At 59.8% G+C, this 22,523-nt stretch overlaps 1 protein-coding gene across 1 annotated transcript in view; it reads left to right on the top strand.

Annotated features, from left to right (window-relative positions):
* Window positions 1-22,523, top strand: part of PPP2R2C (protein phosphatase 2 regulatory subunit Bgamma) — a 137,911-nt gene that overhangs the window by 107,985 nt on the left and 7,403 nt on the right. The window contains exons 6-8 of the mRNA XM_047856856.1: window positions 2,848-3,012; window positions 14,553-14,722; window positions 18,424-18,515. Of these exons, the coding sequence (XP_047712812.1) occupies window positions 2,848-3,012; window positions 14,553-14,722; window positions 18,424-18,515 (427 nt within the window). The remainder of the gene's footprint in view (window positions 1-2,847; window positions 3,013-14,552; window positions 14,723-18,423; window positions 18,516-22,523) is intronic.

Below are 22,523 nucleotides of genomic sequence, written 5' to 3'. Positions count from 1 at the left end.
TCCAGAGCCCTTTGTTTGAAACAGCAAGAGATTTCCGGAGTGATGCTTGGGCTGTAAGTCCTGGGCTGTGAGTGGGACCCGGGCATTGGAGGCTCTGTCTCCCGAGCCCACACACAGGACCCTTGGTCCCCGCGCATCACCCTCGGCCAGCTCCGTGTCACCTGGTTCAGGCCTGTTCGCTGCAGACCTGATTGTGCCCCCGTGTACTTCTAAAAGCCATCACACCTCGTACCTGTTTCTAGCGACTGTTGTCATGAGGCTGTCACGAGTGGTTAAGCATGATGGGGTCACGGGAAGCGTGCACTCTGGAATCCAGCAAAGAGGCCACACCCATTTGCTTGGCCTTGAGCCCCGCGTGAGTCTGGGAGCGGCACGTGGGGGCCGGGAGAGGAGGCTTCCGGGCCCTCCCACTGTGCTTTCTGGACACCAGTGCGCACAGCTTCCCAGCCTGGCCGTCTCTGTGAAAAGTCTCATAAACACCAGCCTCAGTCTCCATGAGCCAGACATCTGGTAAATGTGGGCGGACGGCTTCTGAGCTCATGCCGTGACTCACAATGAACGACGGTCGTAAACTGGGCGACAGGGGTCGTTGCGTGCGTCAGAGTTTTGGTCGTTGTGGAGGCAGAGCGATCCACGTCCGGGGTTCGGACGTCACGCCTCTGCTCCTCGTCCATTGAGGTGCGTTCTAGAACATCTCGAGGTGGGAAAGTGAATTGGGTTTGGACGCTGAGGGGGTCAGGAGGGTGGGTTGTGTGCAGGGACAGGTGATCTGAAAGTCTCTGAGGCTTGGAACAGCTGAGGGGGATTTCATAGCAGGTGACCCGAGGCGCGGGTCCCACAGCAGATGGCAAAGTGTCATGCACACCGCGTGCTGGCTCTCAGAGCTCCAGCCTGGGAATGACGCATGGCACCTGTCACTTCTGCCCTCCATCCTTCGGGAAAGCGATAAGGGAGCCGGCTGTGCTGAGTGCCATCGGGCGGATGGACAGGTCCCCCCCCCCCCCCGTCCCCTCCCCCTCCCCCCACTCTGATGGGAAGCTGAAACGGGCAAGGTATTTCACCATATCCCACTGAGTCCTATTCCCCCGGAAGTCGTCTCTCCGTGAAACGCGGAGTAAACACGTGTCCCCTGATGAGTGACCCCACCGGGACTCCAGGCCGGCCGGCGTTCCTTGGAGCCCTGGCCACTTTGGTGTCCCTCCTTTGATGTTTGTGGCCCGAGTTCTGCAGAGAGAATTTAGTCTTGGCTTTTTCTCTCTTACGGTTCAGTCTCATTTTCCGTGATTTAATCTCTGCTGCTTATCGTACGAGAAAACCGCAGTTTTTCGCAGCTCAGGCTCCTTTTCCCTCCTCTCGATATTTTTATGCGATTCTGAGTGTCTGGTTAATGATGGGCTTCCTGAAGCAATATTTGAGCACACAATATTGTGAGCACACACACCCTCCTCGGTGCCTCTGGTCACGCAGATTCAGCATTCTTTCGGACGTTTTATGAACTCTCATGTTTACACAAGTCAGGAAATGTCTCTCTTATTGAGGCTTTGGCAGGAGGGGCAGGGAGAGCTGATGGCAGGAGGCGTCTCAGAGTTTCCATCCCATTCTTTTCCAGACAATAAAAAATAATAATGGCAGCTGATATTCACTGAGCTCTGTGATGTATAAAACAGTGAGCAAGGGGATTTGCCGCTTCTAATTTTCACAGCAAGACTGTGTTAGCCCTGTCGATCCATTTTACAGAAGAGGAAACCGAGGCACGAAGAGCTAAGGAACTTCCCCCTTGATTGCACAGGCAACAGGTGGAAGAGCTGGGACTCAAACCCCAGACTCTGATTCCAGGGCCCACACACAGATGCAGGGGGAGGAGAGGGCATTTCAGCCAAAGGGAACGGCCTGGGCAGAGCCCCGCACAGGGCTGGCGAGTCAGAGACCAGGGTATCGCTGTCAGAGAGGAAAGTACCTTTAGGGCCGAGCGACTAGTGGGATCTGAAGCTGAAGAGATAGAGGGTGGTGGGGGGGGGGGGGGGGGTAGTGCCAGGCCTTGAATGCTACACCAAGGGGTTCGGATTTGCTATTGTAGGCCGCGAAGAGTGGATGGAAACTCAGCCTTACCCCTCGCTGCTGAGCCATCCTGGACAAGTTGCTCACCCTCTCTGGGCTCCAGAGTATCAGTCAGGGGTATTTCCTTTGCAAGCAACAGAATTCTTGGTCCTAGACAGAAAATGGATGAATTGGCTCCCGTATCTAGTCATCCAAGGGTCATGGAGTCCCTCCGTCGGCCCCTCTGAGGCCATGTGCTCGTCCCTCATGGTGATCGTGAGTGGAGAGGACACAGATCAGCGCTGAGAACCCAGCAAGGAGAGAGCCTTTTCCCCAAAGGAGGACCTTGATGCTGTGGACAGAAGGGGAGCGGCTGCGGGGGTGGGGGAGGGGATCCAAAAGGTGCCGCACCCCCAGCTCCAGGCGCTGGGAGCACCGAGTGGCGGGAGCACTGCCATTGCGCAGCAGGAGCCCTGCACGTACTAGGCCCTCAAATGCGCCCTGCCTTCTCCTGGGCACCTGGTGTGGGGGATGGAGGGGAGGCCGGGCGGGCTGGTGGGTGCTGGCTGGGGACAGGGCACAGGTCGGGTGGGAGGCAGCGGGTCCAGCCTGCAGGGACAGTGGACGGCACCCAGAAAGGCAGCCGGCGGGCGGTCGGACGTGCAGGTGTGCAGCTCAGAGGCTGTCTGGGGCCGGGGCTTCGTCCAGGGGTCTCGGGAAGGGGGAGGCCGCTCAGATGCGGGGCACGTGGGAAGGCAGGGCGGCGGCGGCAGTCCCCTCCCTTCTCTGGCCTCTCCTTGATGGGGCCAGACATCGTGGACATCAAGCCCGCCAACATGGAGGACCTCACGGAGGTGATCACGGCGTCTGAGTTCCACCCCCACCACTGCAACCTCTTCGTCTACAGCAGCAGCAAGGGCTCCCTGCGTCTCTGCGACATGCGTGCGGCCGCCCTGTGTGACAAGCACTCCAAACGTAAGTGCCCGCTCCCCCCGGGGACCCGGTGGGCAGTGGGGGCGGCGGTGGCTGTGCCCGGGGCGGGTGGGAACGGTGCAGGCTGGGGGCCCGTGGGCTCCGTGCTGCTGTTGTGCCACTGGCAGGGGGAGCCTGGTCTTGCCCCCCCCCCCCCCCCCAACGCCCTCCAAGTCCCTGCACAGGCTGGGGCTGCCCAGCTTCCAGGGACCGGGCAGCTGAAACCAGGGCCGGGGAGCGAGCCGGGAGCCAGAAGCTAAGGTGGGACCCTACTCAGCTGGCACCTCCTCTGGGAAGCCTTCGCTGACCCCCCCCACATTGGTTCAGGCCCCTTCTCTGTGTCCCCAGAGCTCCCAAAGCTTGCCTTTCACAGACTAGCCACAGCCTGCAGAACTTTCTGTGGGCTGGGCCGTCTACCCCAGCAGCCTGTGTGCTCCACAAGGTCACTTCCTCAGGCTGGAACCCTGACAGGGCCAGCGGGGGGGGATGCCAGGGGGGGTGCCGTGGGGGTCCGGGGCTGAACAAGGTCCGAGGAGCACGATGTGACAACCACCAGGACCACACAGTGGCTGACACTCCTTGGATACTCTGAGCCAGGCACCCAGACAGCTCTCTACCCACATCGTCTCGTCTTTACATGAGCTCTGATGGAGTCCAGCACAGAGGAGGGAGCTGAGGCTCCAGGGATGGGCCCAAGGTCACCCGAAGTGAAAAGTGGCAGAGCGGGACCTGAACCCAGGACTCTGAGATGCCCTGGCTGGTGCTCTCACCCCCAGCCTGGCCTGCTTGGTGCTGGGTTCCCCAGAGGCCCCTAAAGGCAGAGAGGATCAGGGGGTCAGGCCATGGTATCCTCCCTGGGTGACCTTGCAGTGGTAGCAGAGGGGCAGGGACAGGCAAGACCCCAGTCAGGAGGGTGGGGACTTTGGTTCATCTCTGTATTTACCTCAACAGTGTCTGGGAATAGACACTTGTTGAGTGGATGAATGAATGAATGAATGAATAAGTGAATGGATGAATAAATGAATGAATGAGTGAATGAGTGAGTGAGTGAGTGAGTGAGTGAAGGAGTGAGTGACCAGTAAGCCCCTGGAGGTGGTTTCATTAGAGTTCTGTTAGGAGGGACTGGGTCACCTCTTCCCTTCGGGAGCCTGGTTTCCCGGGGCAGCCGGAGAGGGTGGCCCCTCCCCACGCCTTGGCCAGGCTGGGTCCCTACGTCTCGCCACACTGCTGTTCTCCGAGCACGTCCACGCCCCGCAGACACTCGGCCCCAGGAACACCTTCTCCCCGGCGCTGAGCCTTCCTCCTCCTGGGGGCTGAGTGGCCAGCGCAGGTCGGGGGGGACAGCAGATGTCCGTCTCTGAGCAGAGCTGGGGACACCGCCTGCTATGCTGCACACACGTCCCGCTGTGACGGCACGGCAGGAACCAGCAAACAGACGAAGAACTCACCACCGGGTGGTGCAATGGCAGGAGGTAGTAAGGCACATCAGCAACAGCCCCCAAAGAGCAGGGCGCAGGGAGGTCATCTCACCGGAAGTTACAACAGAACAGACGCCTCGAGGTGCCGGGGAGTGAGCCATGCAAGCTCCGGGCGGAGAATGTTCTAGAAGGGGGACACTTCAGGGGCAGAGGCTCCGAGATGGAAGGGCACCAGCGTTGTCGGAGGGCGGTGACTAAGGGGAAGGGTGTCGGGAGCTGAGGTCCGGGAGACACGCAAGGCGGGTGACTCAGGACGCCTGTGGGTCAGGGGAAGGATCCGTTTCGTCTTAAGGGAGGTGAGAAAGCAGCAGAGGGGTGAGGGCCGGGCATGAAGTCACGAGACAGGTGTTTGACAAGAGGAAACCTCAGAGGGGTCAACGTGGAAGCGGGGGCAGGAGGAGGCCCTGCCCGGGGCTCACTGAGAAGAAGCAGCGGGCCCCGGGGGGGATGACGAAGGTGTGGAGACGGGTCCCCGTCCTGGGCGTTCTCGGAAGGCTGAGCTGGCGGGCTTTGCCAAGTGCGGTGTGGACCGCGGCAGCTCCGTCCGAGGGTTGGTTTGTGCAGCGGGTGCAGGTGGGGCCCTTTCCTGGACGGACAGTGAGGACACTGGGGTGGGGGGCAGGGCAGCCGGGAGCAGAGACAGGACCGACAGGTGGGTTTTGGACTCAGTAAGTGTGAGATCGTATTGGGCCCCGGGGAGGGCTGTCGGGAAGGCAGCCGGAGGTCTGCAGTCAGGGGCGGCAGCTCGGCCACAGATAAAGGTGTGGAGTCATCAGTGTACGGATGGATGGGAAGCCCAGGGGCCAGCTAAGACACCCAGGGCGTGAGTGTGGACGGTGCCCAGCCCCCGAAGAGCAGCCCAGGGCCAAAACAGACGACCACAGGCTCCGTGGCTTAAAACAACGCAGATTTGTTCTCCGACGGTTCTGCAGTTCAAAAGTCTGACATGGGTCTTAGCAGACAAAAAAATCAAGGTGTCGACAGGCCGGTTCCTTCTGGAGGCTCCACGGGGGAAATGCATACCTTCCCTTCTCCAGCTTCTGGGGGCACCTGCATCACTTGGCTCGTGGCCCCTCCCTCCGTCTGCATAGCCAGCAGCGGCTACGGGCTCTTAATCATGCTGCATCACGTGACTGCCTCCCCTGCCCCCCTTGGACACTGAAGGAGCCTCGCCATTACATCGGGCCCCACCTGGATAATTTAGGGAGCCCTCCCTACCTGGAGGTCAGCTGGCCGGCGGCCTTGATTTCCCCTTTGCCGTGTAACATTCCATATTCCCAGGTGCCCCCTAACGGTTATCGTTCTGCGCCCTGGAGGGCATGGCCCCGAGCACCTCATGCCCACCGCGTGTGGCTCAGGCCGCAGGTGCTCTGGAGACTTGCCCGGGTGCAACTCTGGGTCAGACTGGCACGGGACGAGGTTGGAGAAGAGAAAAGAGTCTGGGGTCTACCTCTGGGCCCAGCCTGAGCCCACGTGGGCCCCATGGGAAAGAAGAGGGATGAGGCCTTGTGGTCCGGCCTTTTTCATAGGGGCCAAATTCGGAAACATTGTAAACATCCAACAGAGCAGATGACGAGGAATGATGACGCCGTCCGTGGTTCGGTCGTTTAGAATGTGGCGTTAGATTTGTAATGACCCGAGGAAATGATTATGGTTTTTTTTTTATTATTATTATTTTTAATGTTTATTTATTTTTGAGACAGAGAGAGACACAGCATGAACGGGGGAGGGGCAGAGAGAGAGGGAGGCACAGAATCGGAAACAGGCTCCAGGCTCTGAGCCGTCAGCCCAGAGCCCGCCGCGGGGCTCGAACTCACGGACCGCGAGATCGTGACCTGGCTGAAGTCGGACGCTTAACCGACTGAGCCGCCCAGGCGACCCGGAAATGATTATGTTAAAATATTTGGTGGGGGCAAGAAAGGAAGCTAATGACTATTTTACAAAAAAAAAAAAAAAAAAAAAAAAAAAGGACACAGAAAAAACAAGGGAATGAAACATGCCCAGAAATTGTCCCTGAGTGCTGGGCTTGAGAAAGTGATACCATGTCCTTCTCTACATCCGTCTGTGTATTTGTTTTAACTTGGATTTCAACTCTGAGCCAGGAGATGTGTGTGCGTGCAGGCGAGCTGGTGTCTGGGGAGCATGGAGACAGCTTTGGCACCCCACGCTGTTTGAATGACGGCAGGCGGGAGGTGGAAGTCGCAGTCCCCCTTGGCTTTTGTCATCTGGCTTCCCCGGGGTCTGAGCGGGCGGCCACCCCCCTAGGCAGCCGTCACCTGTACGGTTCCCGAGCGCAGGCACGCGTGTGTGGATTCCGGGCACGTCTCTGTCACACGCCTGGGGGTGTATGCCCTGCATGTGAATCAGCCCACAGACTCAGGAGTGCAGGGGCTAGAACTTTATTTTCGATGGCCCGTCTCCATTTGTGTTTCTTGCCTCTTCTCCGAGGGCCCCCGTGAACATCATAACTTTAGGGCCGCCTCTCCCTAGATCCCACCGAGGTTCCCGAAAGCTGTTTTCTGCAGGGCCGAGGTACGAAGGGAGGGACATGGTGGCTTCCGACCGCTGTGATCTCCTGCTGTGCCTGGGTGGCCTGTGGCCTGGGGGCCATGTCTCTTGCTGAGACAGTTTTGCATGAAGGCAAAAATTATGCTTTTTTTTGGCCTAAATGTTCATACGTGATGTTGGTCTTTAATTGTCTTTTCTTACACTCTCTCTGCTCTAAGATTATTCGGCTCTTGGAAAGTGAGCTGGGCCACTCTCTTTCTTTGCCTGGAACGGTTCGTTTAATATCTGCTCCTTGAAGTCTTAGTAAAACTCGTGTGTGCATTTGATTATTGGTTTATACAGGTTTGCTATTGGAATAGATTCTGGTTTGTTTGGTTTTTTTTTACGTTTTTATTTATTTACTTATTTTGAGAGTGTGAGAGAGAGAGAGAGAGAGTGGGGGAGGGACAAAGAGAGAGGGAAAGAGAGAGTCCCAAGCAGGTTCAACTGTCAGCACAGAGCCTGACAAGTCTCGAACTCACAACCCCGAGATCGTGACCTGAGCCGAAATCAAGACTCGGACGCTCCACCGACTGAGCCACCCAGGCGCCCTATAAATGGTTGTTTTCAAAGTGACCCAGAGATTAGACCCCTTCCTTTAGATCTCGCTTCTGTCCGTTCATCCAGTTGTGGCCCAAAACTCGGGAATGGCTGACAGTGGTACCTAGAGATGAGGGGTCACGACGTCATCTTCCCAGCAGGTGACGCAGCGATTGTCCCTCCCCTGGCTGAGAGCAGCCCAGACCACAAGCGGATGGCTATTTCTGCCATTGGACAGATGAGGAAACCAAGGCACAGGGAGGGGCAGTGCCCTCCATCGGGGGCAGCGCTGGGGCCCTCAGGTCACTCCGCTGCCCAGCCCACAGCCTCACGTCTTTCTCCGAAGCAGTGGAAGTCTTTTGTCTGCTAGTCGGTGTGACCGGGTAACCATGGAAACAGCTTCCGTGATGCCTCAAAATAGACAGTTACTTCTGCCTTTGACAGCACAGGGTCTGCGCTCCGCTGGGGCACGGGAGTCCCTGGAACAGGCGATCGTGTCAGGCGCTGCCCCTCGCGGGACCGCTGCGATGCGCTGGGGAGGCAACAGCCCAGCCAACGTTTGCTGATGCTTCCTGCACACTGGATGCCGTTCTAGGTTTACGTCTCATTAAATCCTCTGAGTCCCCCTACGACGGAGGCCCTCGTCTGTTCATTTACAGATGAGGACGTCGAGCCTGTGGGTTTCCCGTGCTGCGGTAAGAAATCGGCACAAGTTGGGGCGCCTGGGGGGCTCAGTCGGTTGAGCGACCGACTTCGGCTCAGGTCATGATCTCGCGTTCCGTGAGTTCGAGCCCCGCGTCGGGCTCCGTGCTGACAGCTCGGAGCCCGGAGCCTGCCTCAGATTCTATGTCTCCCCCTCTCTCTCTCCCCCTACTCTGCTCACGCTCTGTGTCTCTCTCTCAATAATAAATAAATGTTAAAAAAAAAATAAAAAAAAAAAGAGATCAGCACAAGTTTACCGGCACAAAACAACGCAAACGTATATTTTTGCAATTCTGGAGGTCAGAGGTCTAGAATTCGGGTGGGGCTGCATTTCTTCCAGAGAGTTCAGGGGAGAATCCGTCTCCTTGACTTCTCTGGCTGCTAGAAGCCACCGTACCCCTTGGCTCTTGCCCCTTCCTGCACCTCCAGAGTGCGGCCCTCCACCCTCTGCTCCATCATCCCATCTCCCCCTTCTGCCTTGACCACCTTCTCTCGCTCGAGGACTCTGTGGTTACAGCGGGCCCGCCCGGAGAATCCAGGATGACCCCGGTAGCTCAGGACCCTTCACGTAGTCACATCTGTAGAGTCTTTTGCCACATGAGGGAACTTATGCAGCCCTAGGGGCCATTATTGTTGACCACATGGGTGGCACAGAGAGGTTACGGTGTTTTCCCAAGGTCACACAGCTAGGTAGAGCTAGGATAGAGGCTCCCATAGTCCCATGCCTATGGACTTGTGTTCTTTCTCAGTCTTCCCAGAGATTCAGAACTTGAGAACTAAGGACGCTTATGGGGTAGAAGGTCCGGATCCAGCCACCGTGTGCTGGGGAGGCTGCAGGTATCTGGGGGCAAAGCCAGGGCAAATGTCTCCCAACAGAGGGAGCGTCCAGTGCAAAGGCAGGAGCAAAACGCAGGGCGCAGGTGGGCGTGAGGGTCAGAGAGCTGCAGGGTTAGAGAAGGGACCACAGCAAGAGGACTTTATAGACCATGGCAAGAGCTTGGGGCTCACCCTGAAGGGCCAGCAGCCACAGGGCGTTTGAGCAGGGAGCGACCCGGCCTGGCTGTGTGCTGACAGGATCCCTCTGGCTGCTGCGTGGAGAATAAACTGGGGTGAGGTTGGGCGCAGGGGCGGGCTGGTGCTCTGAGCTGGGTGGCACGGTGGAGGGGTGGAGCCTGCCGGTGGAGGGGTGGAGCCTGCCGGTGGAGGGGTGGAGCCTCCCCGTGGAATGGGAAGGGGGGGCGCGGGAGGACAGCAGGCTCTGCGTGGAGAGCGGGCTCCTGCCCTTGCGGGCTGATGGGAGGTGTGGGGAAGCCACCTGCCAAGGAAATGACAGCATCGAAGCCGGGGAAGTTTCTGAAGGACTGAGCCTGGGAAGAGAAGCCGCAGAAGGGCGCTGAGGGCCCCCAGCGGGCGAGCGAAGAGGCAGGCTGACAGGTGCAAAGACAGAGAGGTGGGGGCAGACCACGCAGGGCCAGGGCCACATGGGGGTTGGCTTTTATTTTGTCCACTGGGGTCCATCCAATGGCGCCGGGCAGGGGGTGGTTTTTAACTGGAAATGACAATTGTCAGCTCTTCATCAGTGAGCATCCGTTGTGCCCACTGTCTTGTATTGACTCCCTGTTCCTCCCCACTAGGCACACCCTCTAGCTTCCGGTGGTGGTGGTGGCCAGGGCAGTAGGGGGTCAGGGGCGGGGGGATTGTATCAGGTTGGGGAAGAAAGGCATCAGGAAAGGCACAGAGAAGAGGCAGCATGGAAGGTTCTGTCCACTCTGCGAGTGGGTCTGGGCTCTGAGTGAAGCTCCAGGCTGGCCAGGGACACTCAGATGACCAATGACAGAGAGGAAGGACCCCTGGCCCAAGAGCTCACAGCCCCACGAAGTGACCGCACATCCCTGCTGATGCCATACAGGAGGGTAGTCCAGGCTGCGCAGGCAGCAAGGGTGAGCAGTTTATTTCTTTGGAAAGCATCTGTCTGGACAAGCTGTGCATAGAACAGGGTATTTGAGTTGGGGTTCTGAAGGACGTATAAGAGTTGATAGGAAAGACGAGGACTAAAAATGGGAAAGGAAGTTTCAAGGAGACAAAACAGTGAGGAAAGTTACCATAAAAATCGCCACCCAGTTTTACTGAGCAACTCCTCCAGTCCCTCACTGAGTTAGGTGACCTCCGGAGGTCACATCATGCTTGTTCTCCAGGTGAGGGAACGTGCGCTTGGACAGGTCAAGGGGCTTCCCTGAGGGCGCACGGAACTTTGCTGTGCTCTGTTGCCTGGGATGGCAGGGAAGGGCATCGAAAGAGGTCATTTAGGGTGACCCTGAGAAGGGGTTGCTTAGTGTGCTACCCTAGGGACCTTGCTTGCCTCACCCTTTTCGAGGCCCTGGGGCCCTGGCGGAAAGGCGGCTGGAGGGTGGCTGGAGCAGGTGGCCCATGAAGCCCGGGTGAGGAAGGAGCTTGTCTGATACCTGTAGGAGCCTGAATCTTGATTCTGCGGGCACTGGGAGCCACGGAGGGCTTTAGGCAAAAGTGGAACACCATCCGTGGGGCGCCTGGGTGGCTCAGTCGGTTGGGCGTCCGACTTCAGCTCAGGTCATGATCTCACAGCTCGTGAGTTCGAGCCCCGCGTCAGGCTCGCTGCTGTCAGCCCGCTTCAGATCCTTTGTCCCTGTCCTCTCTCTCTCTCTCTCTCTCTCTCTGCCTCCCCAACCTGTGCTCTCTCTCTCAAAAATAAATAAACATTAAACAAAGGAGAGGAACACCGTCCGCTGGGTATGAGGCTGGAGAGGAAAGCCAGCACTGACCTCTGGTTTCACCTTCCCATTCCTTGGGTGCACAGGTGCTTAGAGCTGGGATCCTCAGGGGGCCCCTTCTTCTCACTTTGGGGCATGGGAGGGGGTGCTTCTCGCCCCTCCCCATCGTGTGACCGTGGCGATGCTGTAGGGCACCCAGACAGGAGGATGTGGTTGTCAGGGAACCAGCCAGGACCACAAGAGCCTTAATTATGCAAAATCATTCAAAAGAAACCGGAGATTTCTGGGGATTCAGAGCCCTCCAACCTGAACATAATTAGGGCGTGGGGGGGGGTGGGGGAGAGGTGGGATTCATCCCGTCTCAGTGACAGGGGCTCTGGGATGCGTTTCTTTAAACTCGTGGCAGCAATAATTACTGTGAAATGTCCTTCGTGACTCCATCAATTAGAAGGGAGACCCCCCCCCCCCCCGCCTTATCTGTTACCCATGCCCTGGGGGATGTGCAGCTTGCCCGTGGTTGGGGGGAGGGGCGGGCGGGGACACTCAGTGACCTTTTGACAAAAGAATAGCGGTATCAGAAGTGTTTGGAAAATAAAAAGAACTCCTAGGTAAGACCCGTCAGTGTCCCTTCCCCTTGATCACGTGTAACGCTGGTCCTTTTGTGCTTAGAAAGCCCTCAGAAATGCCCGGTGTGGCCAGAACTGAGGTTACACGGCACCGTTTGGTGTTTCTGTTCTCAGCCATTGATTAGGGCGCCCGCCCAGCCTTTGACCTTTGTGGCGTCTTGCTCCTTGAAGCTGGCAGGAGACACAGCCCATGGCTCTGTGTAGACACTCCTCTGACTTGGGGCCCCACCCACCCACCTACCCCACAGCACGTGCCAGACGCCCTGCGCAGGGCAGGGGGGCGAAGCGAGCTGGGCCAGCCCTGGGGGATTGGCCGGAGAAACCTCCAAAGTGGGCATGGGGTGCAAGGGGCCCCTCAAAGTTGGGGTGCAAGAGACCAACCCCGTTTTATGCCTGTATAACTCCCCTTCTGTTCCGACCCTTCGGGGCACAAATGCTAATTCAGTCAAGAGGGGGTTCCTGCCTCGAACCTGGGGAGGAATGGGGGCGGGGGGACACCTAGGTCCCTGATGATTGTTTGGGGTCCCTCTGTCTGAAACCCTCTGCCCTGCTCCTCTCAAATACAGGTTTATACCCCTGTTCATTTAAGGAAGACACACAGTCTCGGCACTCCAAGTAGGAAATTAAGTGTTGAAATTTTACAAATGCTTATCCCTGCCAGAAATGAAGGTGTCAGAGGCAACAAAACATTGATTATGTGAGACGCGAATCAGAATTCAGAGGTTTTACGAGCGCCTGGGTGGCTTAGTCGGTTAAGCATCTGACTCTTGGTTTCAGGCTCAGGTTATGATCTCAGGGTTTGGGTGTTCAAGCCCCACATCAGTCTCTGTGTTGACAGTGTGGAGCCTGCTTGGGATTCGCTCTCTCCTTCTCTCTCTGCCCCTCCCATGCTCTCTCTCTCTCTCAAAGTAAATAAGATAAAATAAAATAAGAATTCAGAGGTTTTAGAGGTTAAAGGTGACGTGCCAGGAGGTCTCCTTGCCCCTGTAGGGAGGTGAATCCTGGAGAAACCCACACCTCGCCATGCCGTCCTCTTTTCCTGCCCTCATTGCCTATGGGACGACTCCTTCCCCTGGCTCACGGCGCCTCACTCACTCCTTTCTCCGTCCATGTGACCTTCCACTTGTCCCTGTCTCAGGCCCTTTGCACATGCTGTTCCTTCTGCCTGGAGTCCTCCTCTCTCAGCACCTACACTGTTCTCTGCCTCACTCCATTCAGCTCTCTGCTCAGATGCTCTTTCCCCCTGGGCGCTGTCCATCCAGATCACCAGCTCCTATCCATCTGTCTCCTTGCTTTAGTTTTCTTCCCTGCCCTCATCACCGCCTGACGGTGTAGCATGTAGTTTTACTGCCTGTCTCTGCGAGAATGTTGGTTCCAGGAGACTCACTGCTCTCTGTGGCATCTCAGGGTCTCAGACAGTGCCCGGCATACGCTGGGCGCTCGGTGTGGACTGGGTGTCTGAGAGGATGAATGAATGCATCGGACGCAAGAGCATCTGGCTGGCATGAAATGTTTCCAGCCACCGTGCAGAAGGGAGCTCGGCAAGAGCTGCATTTCTGGGAAAGACAGGAACGGGAGTGAGATCGGGGGTCCCGGATGGGGGGACAAGGGGCCGGAACAGACCTGGGAAGTGGGACATGGGATTTGGGGACTGGGAGGGACTGGCGGGGAGGGCACTCTTGTGAGCCTCCAGAGACATGTGCTCAGCTCTCTGCTTCCGTGTTTCAGGTGTGGGGACTCAGGGGCCAACAGACAGAGTGGCCACTCAGCCGGTGTCCGTGGGGACAGCTAGAAAGGTTGTCAAATGTCTAAATCCTTCCAGACTGGCTGGTAAAGAGGTGCTGGCCTCCCACTCTGTCCTCCCCTGTGACCCCGGGCCCTTCCGTGGCCCAGCTCCTAAGGAGCTAATAATGCTTGGTTGGCTCGGTTAGCTAAGGTGACGCTTGGGTAATGCCTGGTCCCCACCCTGCTCCAGCACCAGGGCCACTGTGGGATCTGATTGGCCAGCGAGGGTGTTGCTGGGCAGACTGGTGGGGCAGCCAGCAGTAGACTGGGCCCAGAAGAACCTGGCCTGCTGGGTGGGAACCTCCGTGTGCCCCGAAGGCCCCGCCCTCAGGGGCAGCAGGGAGGGGACGTTGCCTGGGGGGCCGCTCACTGTGCACTCTGTCCCAGAGTGGGATCATCCAGTAGGGGCGGCAAGCTGTTGCCTTCAGGAGCCCGGGAAGCAACTTCCTGCGTGGAACACCTTGTCTGAGATGCCGGGAGGTGGGTGGCGGGCAGCTGATGGGACTCAGACCCCATCTGTGGCAGCGAGATTGGATGTAGCCGCGATCCCCGTAGCAGCCAGACAAAACGTGGCTGCCCGCGGGCTCAGCCGTGAGTGCCCCGTGCACCGTGAGCAGAGGCCCCGGGCCGCAAGCAGGGCCCAGCCTCTTCCCCGACGCTGCCCAGCACATGCGAGAACATCAAGACGCCAGTAGGTGGCAGCAGAGTGCGACCCAGCCGGTGTCCCTCTGGGTTCAAATCCCCACTCGGCCACTTTCTTCTAGCTCAGTGCCTCGGGCGTGGTTTTTAGCCATCCATGCCTCAGTTGTCCCGGCCATGAAATGGGACTGATAGTGGTACCGACCAGATGTTTTATCAGGGGATTGGACGAGGTGATGCACGGGACGGGCTGTGCGCAGAATCCGGCTCAGTGAGTAAATGCTCAATACACGTGGTTCCGAAAGCTGCCCCTTCCCTCCTCGGAGGGTCGGCTCGGGGCCACGGCCTGACAGGTATTTAGCCTCAGGCTTGATGAGTGAATGAATGGCCGTACAGCGAGAGCCCAGGACAGAAACAGAGTCTTCTGTTATTCTGATCCGCGGGGCCCGGTGACGGCAATCGATTCTCTGTCTCCACAGTGTTCGAAGAGCCCGAGGACCCCAGCAACCGCTCCTTCTTCTCCGAAATCATCTCCTCCGTGTCGGACGTGAAGTTCAGCCACAGTGGCCGATACATGCTCACCCGGGATTACCTCACGGTCAAAGTCTGGGACCTTAACATGGAGGCAAGGCCCATCGAGACCTACCAGGTGGGTGCCACGACCTAGAAACTCCGGAGCCCCTCTGAGGGGTGGGAGACCCCCCCCCTCCGGCCTCCGCCTCCTGTGCCCAGAACTCCCAGGAGGGGCGTCCCTGCCGCAGAGGTGGCTTCCATACGCCCCATATGAAGGCTCAGGAAATCGGGAAGCCTGTCCCCAATCACACACCTCGGCCCAGGCCTGCCTTCCAGGCGGGGGTGGGGGCAGTGCCGTCCCCTTGCCGGCTCCTGCCGTCGGGGCCCAGGGGGACAAGGGTGAGCGACAGGCGAGGCCCGGTTTGAGGGTGCAGATGATGAAGGATGAGGTCGCCCCTCCTGGAGCCCGCGTCTGCAGTTAAGGCGGGAGAAGCCCCGTCCTCTCCCGGGGGGCACCCCTCCTTAGCGCGTGCGGTGGTGACTGGGAGCGTGCTACGTTTCTCAGTCCTCAGCACGGGCCTCGCGAGTGAGTCCCTTGGGCCGAAGCGTGGGGCACCTTCCAGAAAGTTACGACTTTTTATTTTTCTGTTACGATCCACCCAGATAGAGCCGGGGGGTGGAAAACAAAGTTCGCACGATGTTAAGTAAGACCCCACGGGAATGGGGCCAGGGTTCTCTCTATCCCATTGTATTTGGAGAAAGTTGAGTTAAATGGCAGATCTGCAGGAGTAGAGCTAGCCAGCCGCGGACCTGGGATTGCGGTCTTTCCCCGGAGTCCCTGCTCTTCCTTGCTCTGCCACCAGGGGGCAGGAGGCGCTCACTTTGCAGGAGAGGGCGGGCGAGAACAGCGTGCGTGCGTGCGTGTTGTGTGTTCGGACGAGCGCATCAGTGAGGCCGCTCTGACTGTGCGGGGAGCACGCACAATGCAGACCTGGGGGGGGGCTGCCCATGAGCCCCTGGGAATCTGTCCGTGGCCGGCATGAAGCCAGGCATCGTGTATCCCCAGGCATCTAAGGGGTTACACTTACTGGGCAGGTGCTCTGTGCCTGGCTAGACCCTGGGCCTCAGAGAGAAGTGGCAGCCGCAGCCTTGCCCTCCAGGGTCCCGCGTGACAGCGACCCTGGGTGCGGTGTGGCTGTGGACCAGGGGGGCTCCCTGGGAGCGGAGGCTCCCGGAGGCAGGCACCTGTCTGAGAGAAATAGCCGTGCCCTCCCGCGTCTCTCCCCTGGCTCCACTCTCTCCTCCATGGCCCCTGGTGCCTCTCACATGTGTGTTCGCCAGCCTGCCTCCCAGGCTCCTCCGGGGCTGCCTTTGCGCCTGTCACTGGGGGCCTCCCTGGGGACTCACAAGCAGTCAGGGGTCCTCTGCTCAGCCTCATCCGTGCCTGCTTCCCGTCAGAGGCAGTCTGGGGCTGTAATGTGCACTGGGCGTCACTCCTCCTCCAGCCTCGGCACAGACGAGGCCGCGCGGGCTCCCGTGGAGGCAGGTGCTGTTCCCCACCCGTCACGCTCACCACGGCAGGAGGGCGAGAGTCCCTGACCCAGTGGCTCCATCCCGGGCTTGGGCCAGTGATCCCTGCCTTAGGCTTCCCTCCCTCCAGGTCTTGGAGACACACAAGACCAGTGCCCCCACCCCCCACCTCCTCTCTTGGCTCCCACGGCAGCCTCGAGGGGCATCCATTCCAACCGGAAGGATGGCCAGAGACCAAGGAAATACACAAATGAAATAATCACAGGCTGCAAACAAACCAGGAGCTGAGGCAGAGAAAGGGGGGGGGTGCTGGAGTCTGACGGAAGTGAGGGCATCAGTCGTCAGGGGCGGGGGCAGGGAAGGTGCTCCCAGGGGCGGAAACAGCAAGTGCAAAGGCCCTGAGGCGGGCACGTGGTTCGTGCGGCCAGGAAATGGTGGGGAGCCAGCTGGAGCAGAGTGAGCAGGGGGAGAGAAGAAGAGTATGAGGTCAGAGAGGTGATTGGGGGCAGAGTCTAGGGGGCTTGTGAGCACTGGAAGGTCTTGAGCAGCAGAGTGACATGGTCCAGCTTGGTTTCTTAGGGGTCTCTCGGGTTGCCCGTGGAGACAGACTGGGTCGGGGGGCACAGAAGCGGGGAGCAGTCAGGAGGCATTTGCAGTGAGCTGGGAGACGGTGGTTCGGGGCAGGGAGCAGCACAGGACATGGTGAGTGGCAGCTGGGTTCCAGGTCGCTTTGGATTCTGCTTCTGGACTGGCTGCATGTGGGGTGTGACCGGCGAGCCATGTGGAGAGGGATGCTGTTGTTTGTGGCCTTTGTGCCGGGAAGGATGGGGGACCGGGGCGGGGGGGTCGCAGGGGGCAGCCTCGAGGGGCCTCTTGCCCACCCCTGTGGCAGCTGGATGGTCCGCTGTGCGCCCCAGGGAGACAGGTCCCGCTGGAGGGGAGCATCCACACGTCGTCGGAGTGTGGAGGGCATCACACAAGAGTGCAGGCGGGGGTGGGAACGGAAGGGCCGTGGAGCCCGCTCCGTGGGCCGGTGGGCAGGCAGGGAGGGAGCCCTCTCCGAGGAGGGGCATCTCAGCCGAGACCCGAGAAAGTCACCTTGTACGACCGGGCTGAGCCTTGGGAGCAGGGGGTCCACACAAACACAGAAAGTCCGGGCAGGACCCTCAGATGCACTGGACGCTCCGAGGGAAGAGCCTCACTCAGCCTGGGGACCCTGGAGGCTGCTGGGTGGCAGGGGGTGGGGGCGCCCATCTTTTTAAAAATGAATAAGAGGTTCTCGGACAGAATCTGTTTTCTTCTCCCTCCCGCCTCCCCCCTCCTCTCCCTACACTTGACTCCTGGCCTGTGGCATTGCCCAGCAGGAGTTGAACACGTATTTCTGTCTGTTCCTCCGGAGTTAATCAGGGTCCCAAATACCTATCGGTGTTTGCCCTTTGTTTGCTTGGAGGGGTCCGTGACCCCCTTCCTAGATGGGAAACCTGGGGGTCACAGAGGCTAAGTGACTCCCGGGTCACACGGTAAGGGGCAGAGCCAGGAGTTCAGGCTTTGGGTACACTGTCCCCTCCCCTCCCCCCACGCAGAGGGCAGGGCCACGTGCCTGGCAGAGAGTGGGCACCGACCAGGCCCTCTGGGTACGGAGGCTGCTGTCGGGTGGCCCCGGGCCACAGGGGCATCGCCGTCTCTCCTGTGGGGTCAGCTAACTCTGGAAGAGCGTCCTGGTCTTCTGCTTACCAGCTGTGTGACTCTGGGCCGGTCACTTACCCTCTCTGAGTGTCAGGGCCTCATCCACAAAACAGGACGAGTGACACGCACCGAGATCACGTTTGAGAGGCCTGTATGGGCTCCCCTTCCCCTTTCTCCCGTGATCCGTGCTCAGGGTGACTGTTCTGATCCTCAGAGAGCATGACCCTGCACCACACAGTCTCCTACAGTTGGTCCCGCCACAGCCCATGAGGTATGTGCTCTCGTCACTTCAAGGCGGAAGAAACCAAGGCTCAGAGGGGTGAAGTCACTTGCCCGGGATCACACAGCGTGGGGGAGGAGGGGTGGAGCCAGGGTCTGGTCCCTACGGTATCGTTCCCTTTGTCACTGCGGCTGTCCCCTCTGGCCACACCTCTAGGGTCGGCCCTGTCCCCCTGTCTGGCTGTGGGTCCTTCTCAATGAGCAGGGCTGAGTCGGGGCTGGAGGGGCCATCCGGACCCAGAGGGCACAGCCCCTCCCTGCTCAGGGACACTCTCCTCGCAGCGGGGACCAGGGCTGCTGGGGCGCCCCCTGCCCCGACTCACCGGCCCCCTCTCTCACCAGGTCCACGACTATCTGCGGAGCAAGCTCTGTTCCCTGTATGAGAACGACTGCATTTTCGACAAGTTTGAATGCGCCTGGAACGGCAGCGACAGGTAACCCCCAACCCGGGGGCATTGGCCCCCTCGCCGCGGAGCGCCTCGCCTGCTGGCCCGGCATCCTGGGGAACTCGCTGGTAATGAGCCTGATGGATGAACGTGTGGGAAGCGGCCCATCCGTTCTTCCAGCGCCCACGAGCTCTCAGCCCTCACAGGCCAGGGCAGGAAACGACAGCCAGGTCACAACCTGTGACCACACCTGCCGTCCACTTGGACCTCCTCCCCCCCCCCCCGCCCCCACCCCGGTCTCCTAAGTGATAGTGGAAACAGTCGAGGCCGGGGCCCTAGCCACACACATCCCCAGGCTGTCGAGGATGAGGGGTGTTCCCTGGACCGCCACGGGTGGGGGCGGGGAGAGCTTCGGCCGCTGGTCCACACCCTCCCCCTGCCCCCATCATGGCTGCACCTGCCTCCCTGGCGGCTCCCCTACATCGGGCCCCCCGGGGCGGCGGGCACATCACCGCTCCGCACCTCTGGGGCTGGCAGGGTCCCCCAGGCCCGGCCACATCTCACAGCCCACCCCCCCGGGAGATGGCCCGATGTGAGTTCCTGTTTCCCTGTTGCTGGCTCAGCCCAGGGCCGGCGTGGACGGGAAGGCCCAGCACAGGGGCCCAGGTGACCAGAAAATGCAGGATACAGACCGCACTGTGTCCCAGAGCACTGCCCGTCACGTTTTCACAGCCCAAGCAGGCCTGGTGTCCCCTCCCTGTCCTGTGGTCCAGCGCGGTGCAGGGGGGAGGGGTGGTGTGCGGGCCAGCAGCCTTTGGTTCAAGTGTCGTCCAGGGGCGTGCATCCATCATGTGCTGCCGCGGTCACGGGAAGAGCTTCGGTGATGTGACAGGCACGCTGGGACCCTAGGATGGGGGTGGTGAGGAGGGGCCAGGAACCGCAGGGCCGGGGCCGGGAGGGAGCTGCCTGCATGTAGGCTGGCCCCACATGGGGCTGAGCCGCCGGGTCCAGGGTGGGGGTCCCCTAGAGCTGCTGCTGACATCCCGGGGGCTCACCTGGCTCAGCTCTCAATCAGGGACCAGCGTGGGGGTCACAGGGGCTCAGTTGGATAACAGTGAGAAGGCTGGCTTGAGGCCAGGCCGACACAGCACTCCCTCCGGGTGCTGCACCCAGGCTGACCCCGGACACCCTCAGGGAGGACAGGGCTTCGGGGATACCCTGAGCTTCAGACCCTGACACATTGGGGGTTCCCCAGAGAGCACTGGCCGTGGGTCTTGGGGTGGGGGCTGTCAGAATCTCAGGAGAGGGACTTACTGCTGGCCACGGGGGATTGTGTGTGTGTGTGTGTGTGTGTGTGTGTGTGTGTGTGTGTGTGTGTGTGTGTTGGGGGCAGTCTCCACTGGCCATGGCCGATGCACGCCCTTCTTCCACATTACCACCAGGGGGCGCTCGTGAACAGGTGACGCCTGGCTCTCAGGGACAGGAGCCACCGAGCTTGTCCTGGTTGGAGCTCAGCTGTCCTGCCTCTCACGAGCCACTTCCTGCCACGCATTTAACATACCAGCCACCCCCCTCCCCGGCGGTCCCGCACTTCCCTGTATTGTCTCCCCCCTCCACAACCGCTCTGCTCCTGCAGCCTGGAATCCTGGCCGCACAGTACCAGCTCACTCCTGTCGCCTCAAGTTACTACCGACCCAACTCAAGGCCGCCTCCTCCAGGAAGCCCTCAGGGCCCTCTCCACCTTGGCCCCGAGCCTCCTGACTTTTCCGCCTGTGTCTTGGCACTTTGCGTGTTTTCTCCTTGCCTCTGCCTTCCCCATGGGATGGGGTGCCCTTGGGGGGGGGGGGTGTGAGCGTGGCTCAGCCCATCCTAAGCAGCTCACTCCGCACCTCAGGGGTGTCTAGTCAGTGGCTATGACACTCTGGAGGGCGCAAGAGTGTGCCACCTCCTTCCGCTTCATCCTGAGCCCTCCTCAGAGCCCGTTGTGGCGGGTGGAGGACGGTCCCTGCCTCCCAGGAGCTCAGAGGCTAAGGGGAGAGGAAGCGCTGCCCTCCAGGACCCCCGCTCGTACAGACCAGACCACCCTCCAAACTCTGCAGGCTCAGCTGAGCCATCCCTCTGCTATCCGTGGGGAGCCCATGTGCCCTGTTGCCCAGACGGCAGCAGAGACCTGCTGGGGTCTGATGGCCCTCACAGTGGCCTCGTACCCAACGCCAGCAAGAGCAGCGGCCTGGTGTAGAGGGAAGGGCCGGACACCCTCGGGTTCTAGTCCACGCTCCCCCACCCTCCAGTTGTGTGCTCGAATTAGCCCCCGAGCCTCCTGAGCCTGCCCACCTGTCCCCCTGGAGCATGGTTCTAATCAACCGTCACCTTCCAGGGCTGTTTCGAGGCTGAAAGGCCACGAGTCAGTATCGGCCATGGAAGTTCGGTTGAGCCTCCGATTTCAGCTCAGGTCGCGATCTCACGGTTCGTGAGTTCGAGCCCCGCGTCAGGCCCTGTGCTGACAGCGTCCTCTGTCCCCCTCTCTGCCCCTCCTCCGCTTGCACTCTCTCTCTCCCCAAGATAGGTGAACGTTTGGGGGGGGGGGAAGAACCCCGCTGAGCCTCCAAGACCCACCTCAAATGCCACCTCCTCTAGGAAGCTCTCCTTGATCTGTTCTGCCTAGGACAAAGGGATTTGCGTCAACCGAGCGTCTTCCTGTTGCAGAAAGCAGACCAGCCTCAGCTTGTTCTGAGAGGTTCCAGGCAAGGCTTTCCCAGGGCTCAGGTGTACCTTGGGGCCATCTCTTTCCCTGTCCTCATCTCTGTGCCTCCCTGCTTCTCCTTACACACTAGCCTCATGCTCTGCTGCAACGCCCCGTGGCTGGCAGGATTGCGCTGCCATTGACCTCACAGCCCGCAACCCTCCCAGGGTGTGGGGTCTGATTGGCTTCGTTTGGGTTACATGCTCACTTTGGGAGCCAATCAGCAAGGACACGATTATTGCAAGCCATGATCAGCCGGCAGGGGGTGCATGGAGCCCTGTGCTTGGCAGCCCTTCGGCTGGCCGGAGGGGGGCAGAGAGCCCTGGGGACGGGAGCGGTCAGATCGGCATCCCCACGTGCAGAGGAGGAAAATGAGGCTAGCAGAGGTGAAGCGACGTGCCTAGACACAATCCAGGGCAGGGGCTGCCCTTTCCTCTGCTAAGGGAACCTTCTGGAATGTAAGAATGCAAGCAGTGGGCCTTTCTGTCCTGGAGTGCTTTGCAGGGTGCTGGGACCTGCTGTCCTGAGATGAAAGGGACCCGTCTCCTTGCAGGCAGGGAGGGGACCCCTCTCTGCCACGTGCCAGCCTGATTCTGCATCTTAACGGGAGGAAGATTAGCAGTTGGGCGGGGTTGCCAATGACTTTAGTGACCCCACTCTCCCTTCCCCTGGTGGATCCGAAGGACAGGCGGTTGCGTGACCGCACTCGCTGGTTAAGTGAGCAAAGCTGGGCTGCTGTCCCCTCTTCTCTGCCCTTGCTGGCCTGGAGGGAGGGGTGTGGCCTCTGGCAGGGCCTTTCCCTGAGAATCTTTCCTTTTGCTTCCTCAGTTTGGGTGTCCTGCCTCAGGCTTAGCCAGTGGGACTTCAGGCCAGGAGCATGATTAGAATCAAGGCATCTAGCATAACGGGGGGGGGGGGGGGGGGGGGGGCGGGTTTCCCGGGCCCAGCACTGCTCTGTTTTACTGAGACTCCTGGTCCATGCTCCCCAGAAGCTGGGGTCCCTTGTTACCTTGGAGGCCCAAGTAAAGCAGGTGGGGAGAGAAAGGTCTCTGTCCTCACTTCTTACAGGGAGGCCAGTGTCCCAGATCGCCCAGTGCCTGCCGCGGCCACGCCCAGTTCCTGACCCCAGGCTGAGCTCCCTGGCAGCTGCTCTGGGCCCAAGGAGGGGAGGCCTTGGCCCTGTAGAGATCCCAGAGTCCCCATCCAGCGTGGGTGTTGGAAACCACAGCTGCGCCCCGGCCCCAGGCTGCCGAGTGCAGGCTGGTGTGGGTCTCATGAGCCTCCCCAGTGGGTCTGCGGCCAACAGGTGATCC

Source organism: Prionailurus viverrinus, chromosome B1, assembly GCF_022837055.1.
Source record: "Prionailurus viverrinus isolate Anna chromosome B1, UM_Priviv_1.0, whole genome shotgun sequence".
Lineage (NCBI taxonomy): Eukaryota > Metazoa > Chordata > Mammalia > Carnivora > Felidae > Prionailurus > Prionailurus viverrinus.
The sequence above is the reverse complement of the archived record's forward strand: the minus strand, read 5'-3'. Positions and strand labels throughout refer to the sequence as shown.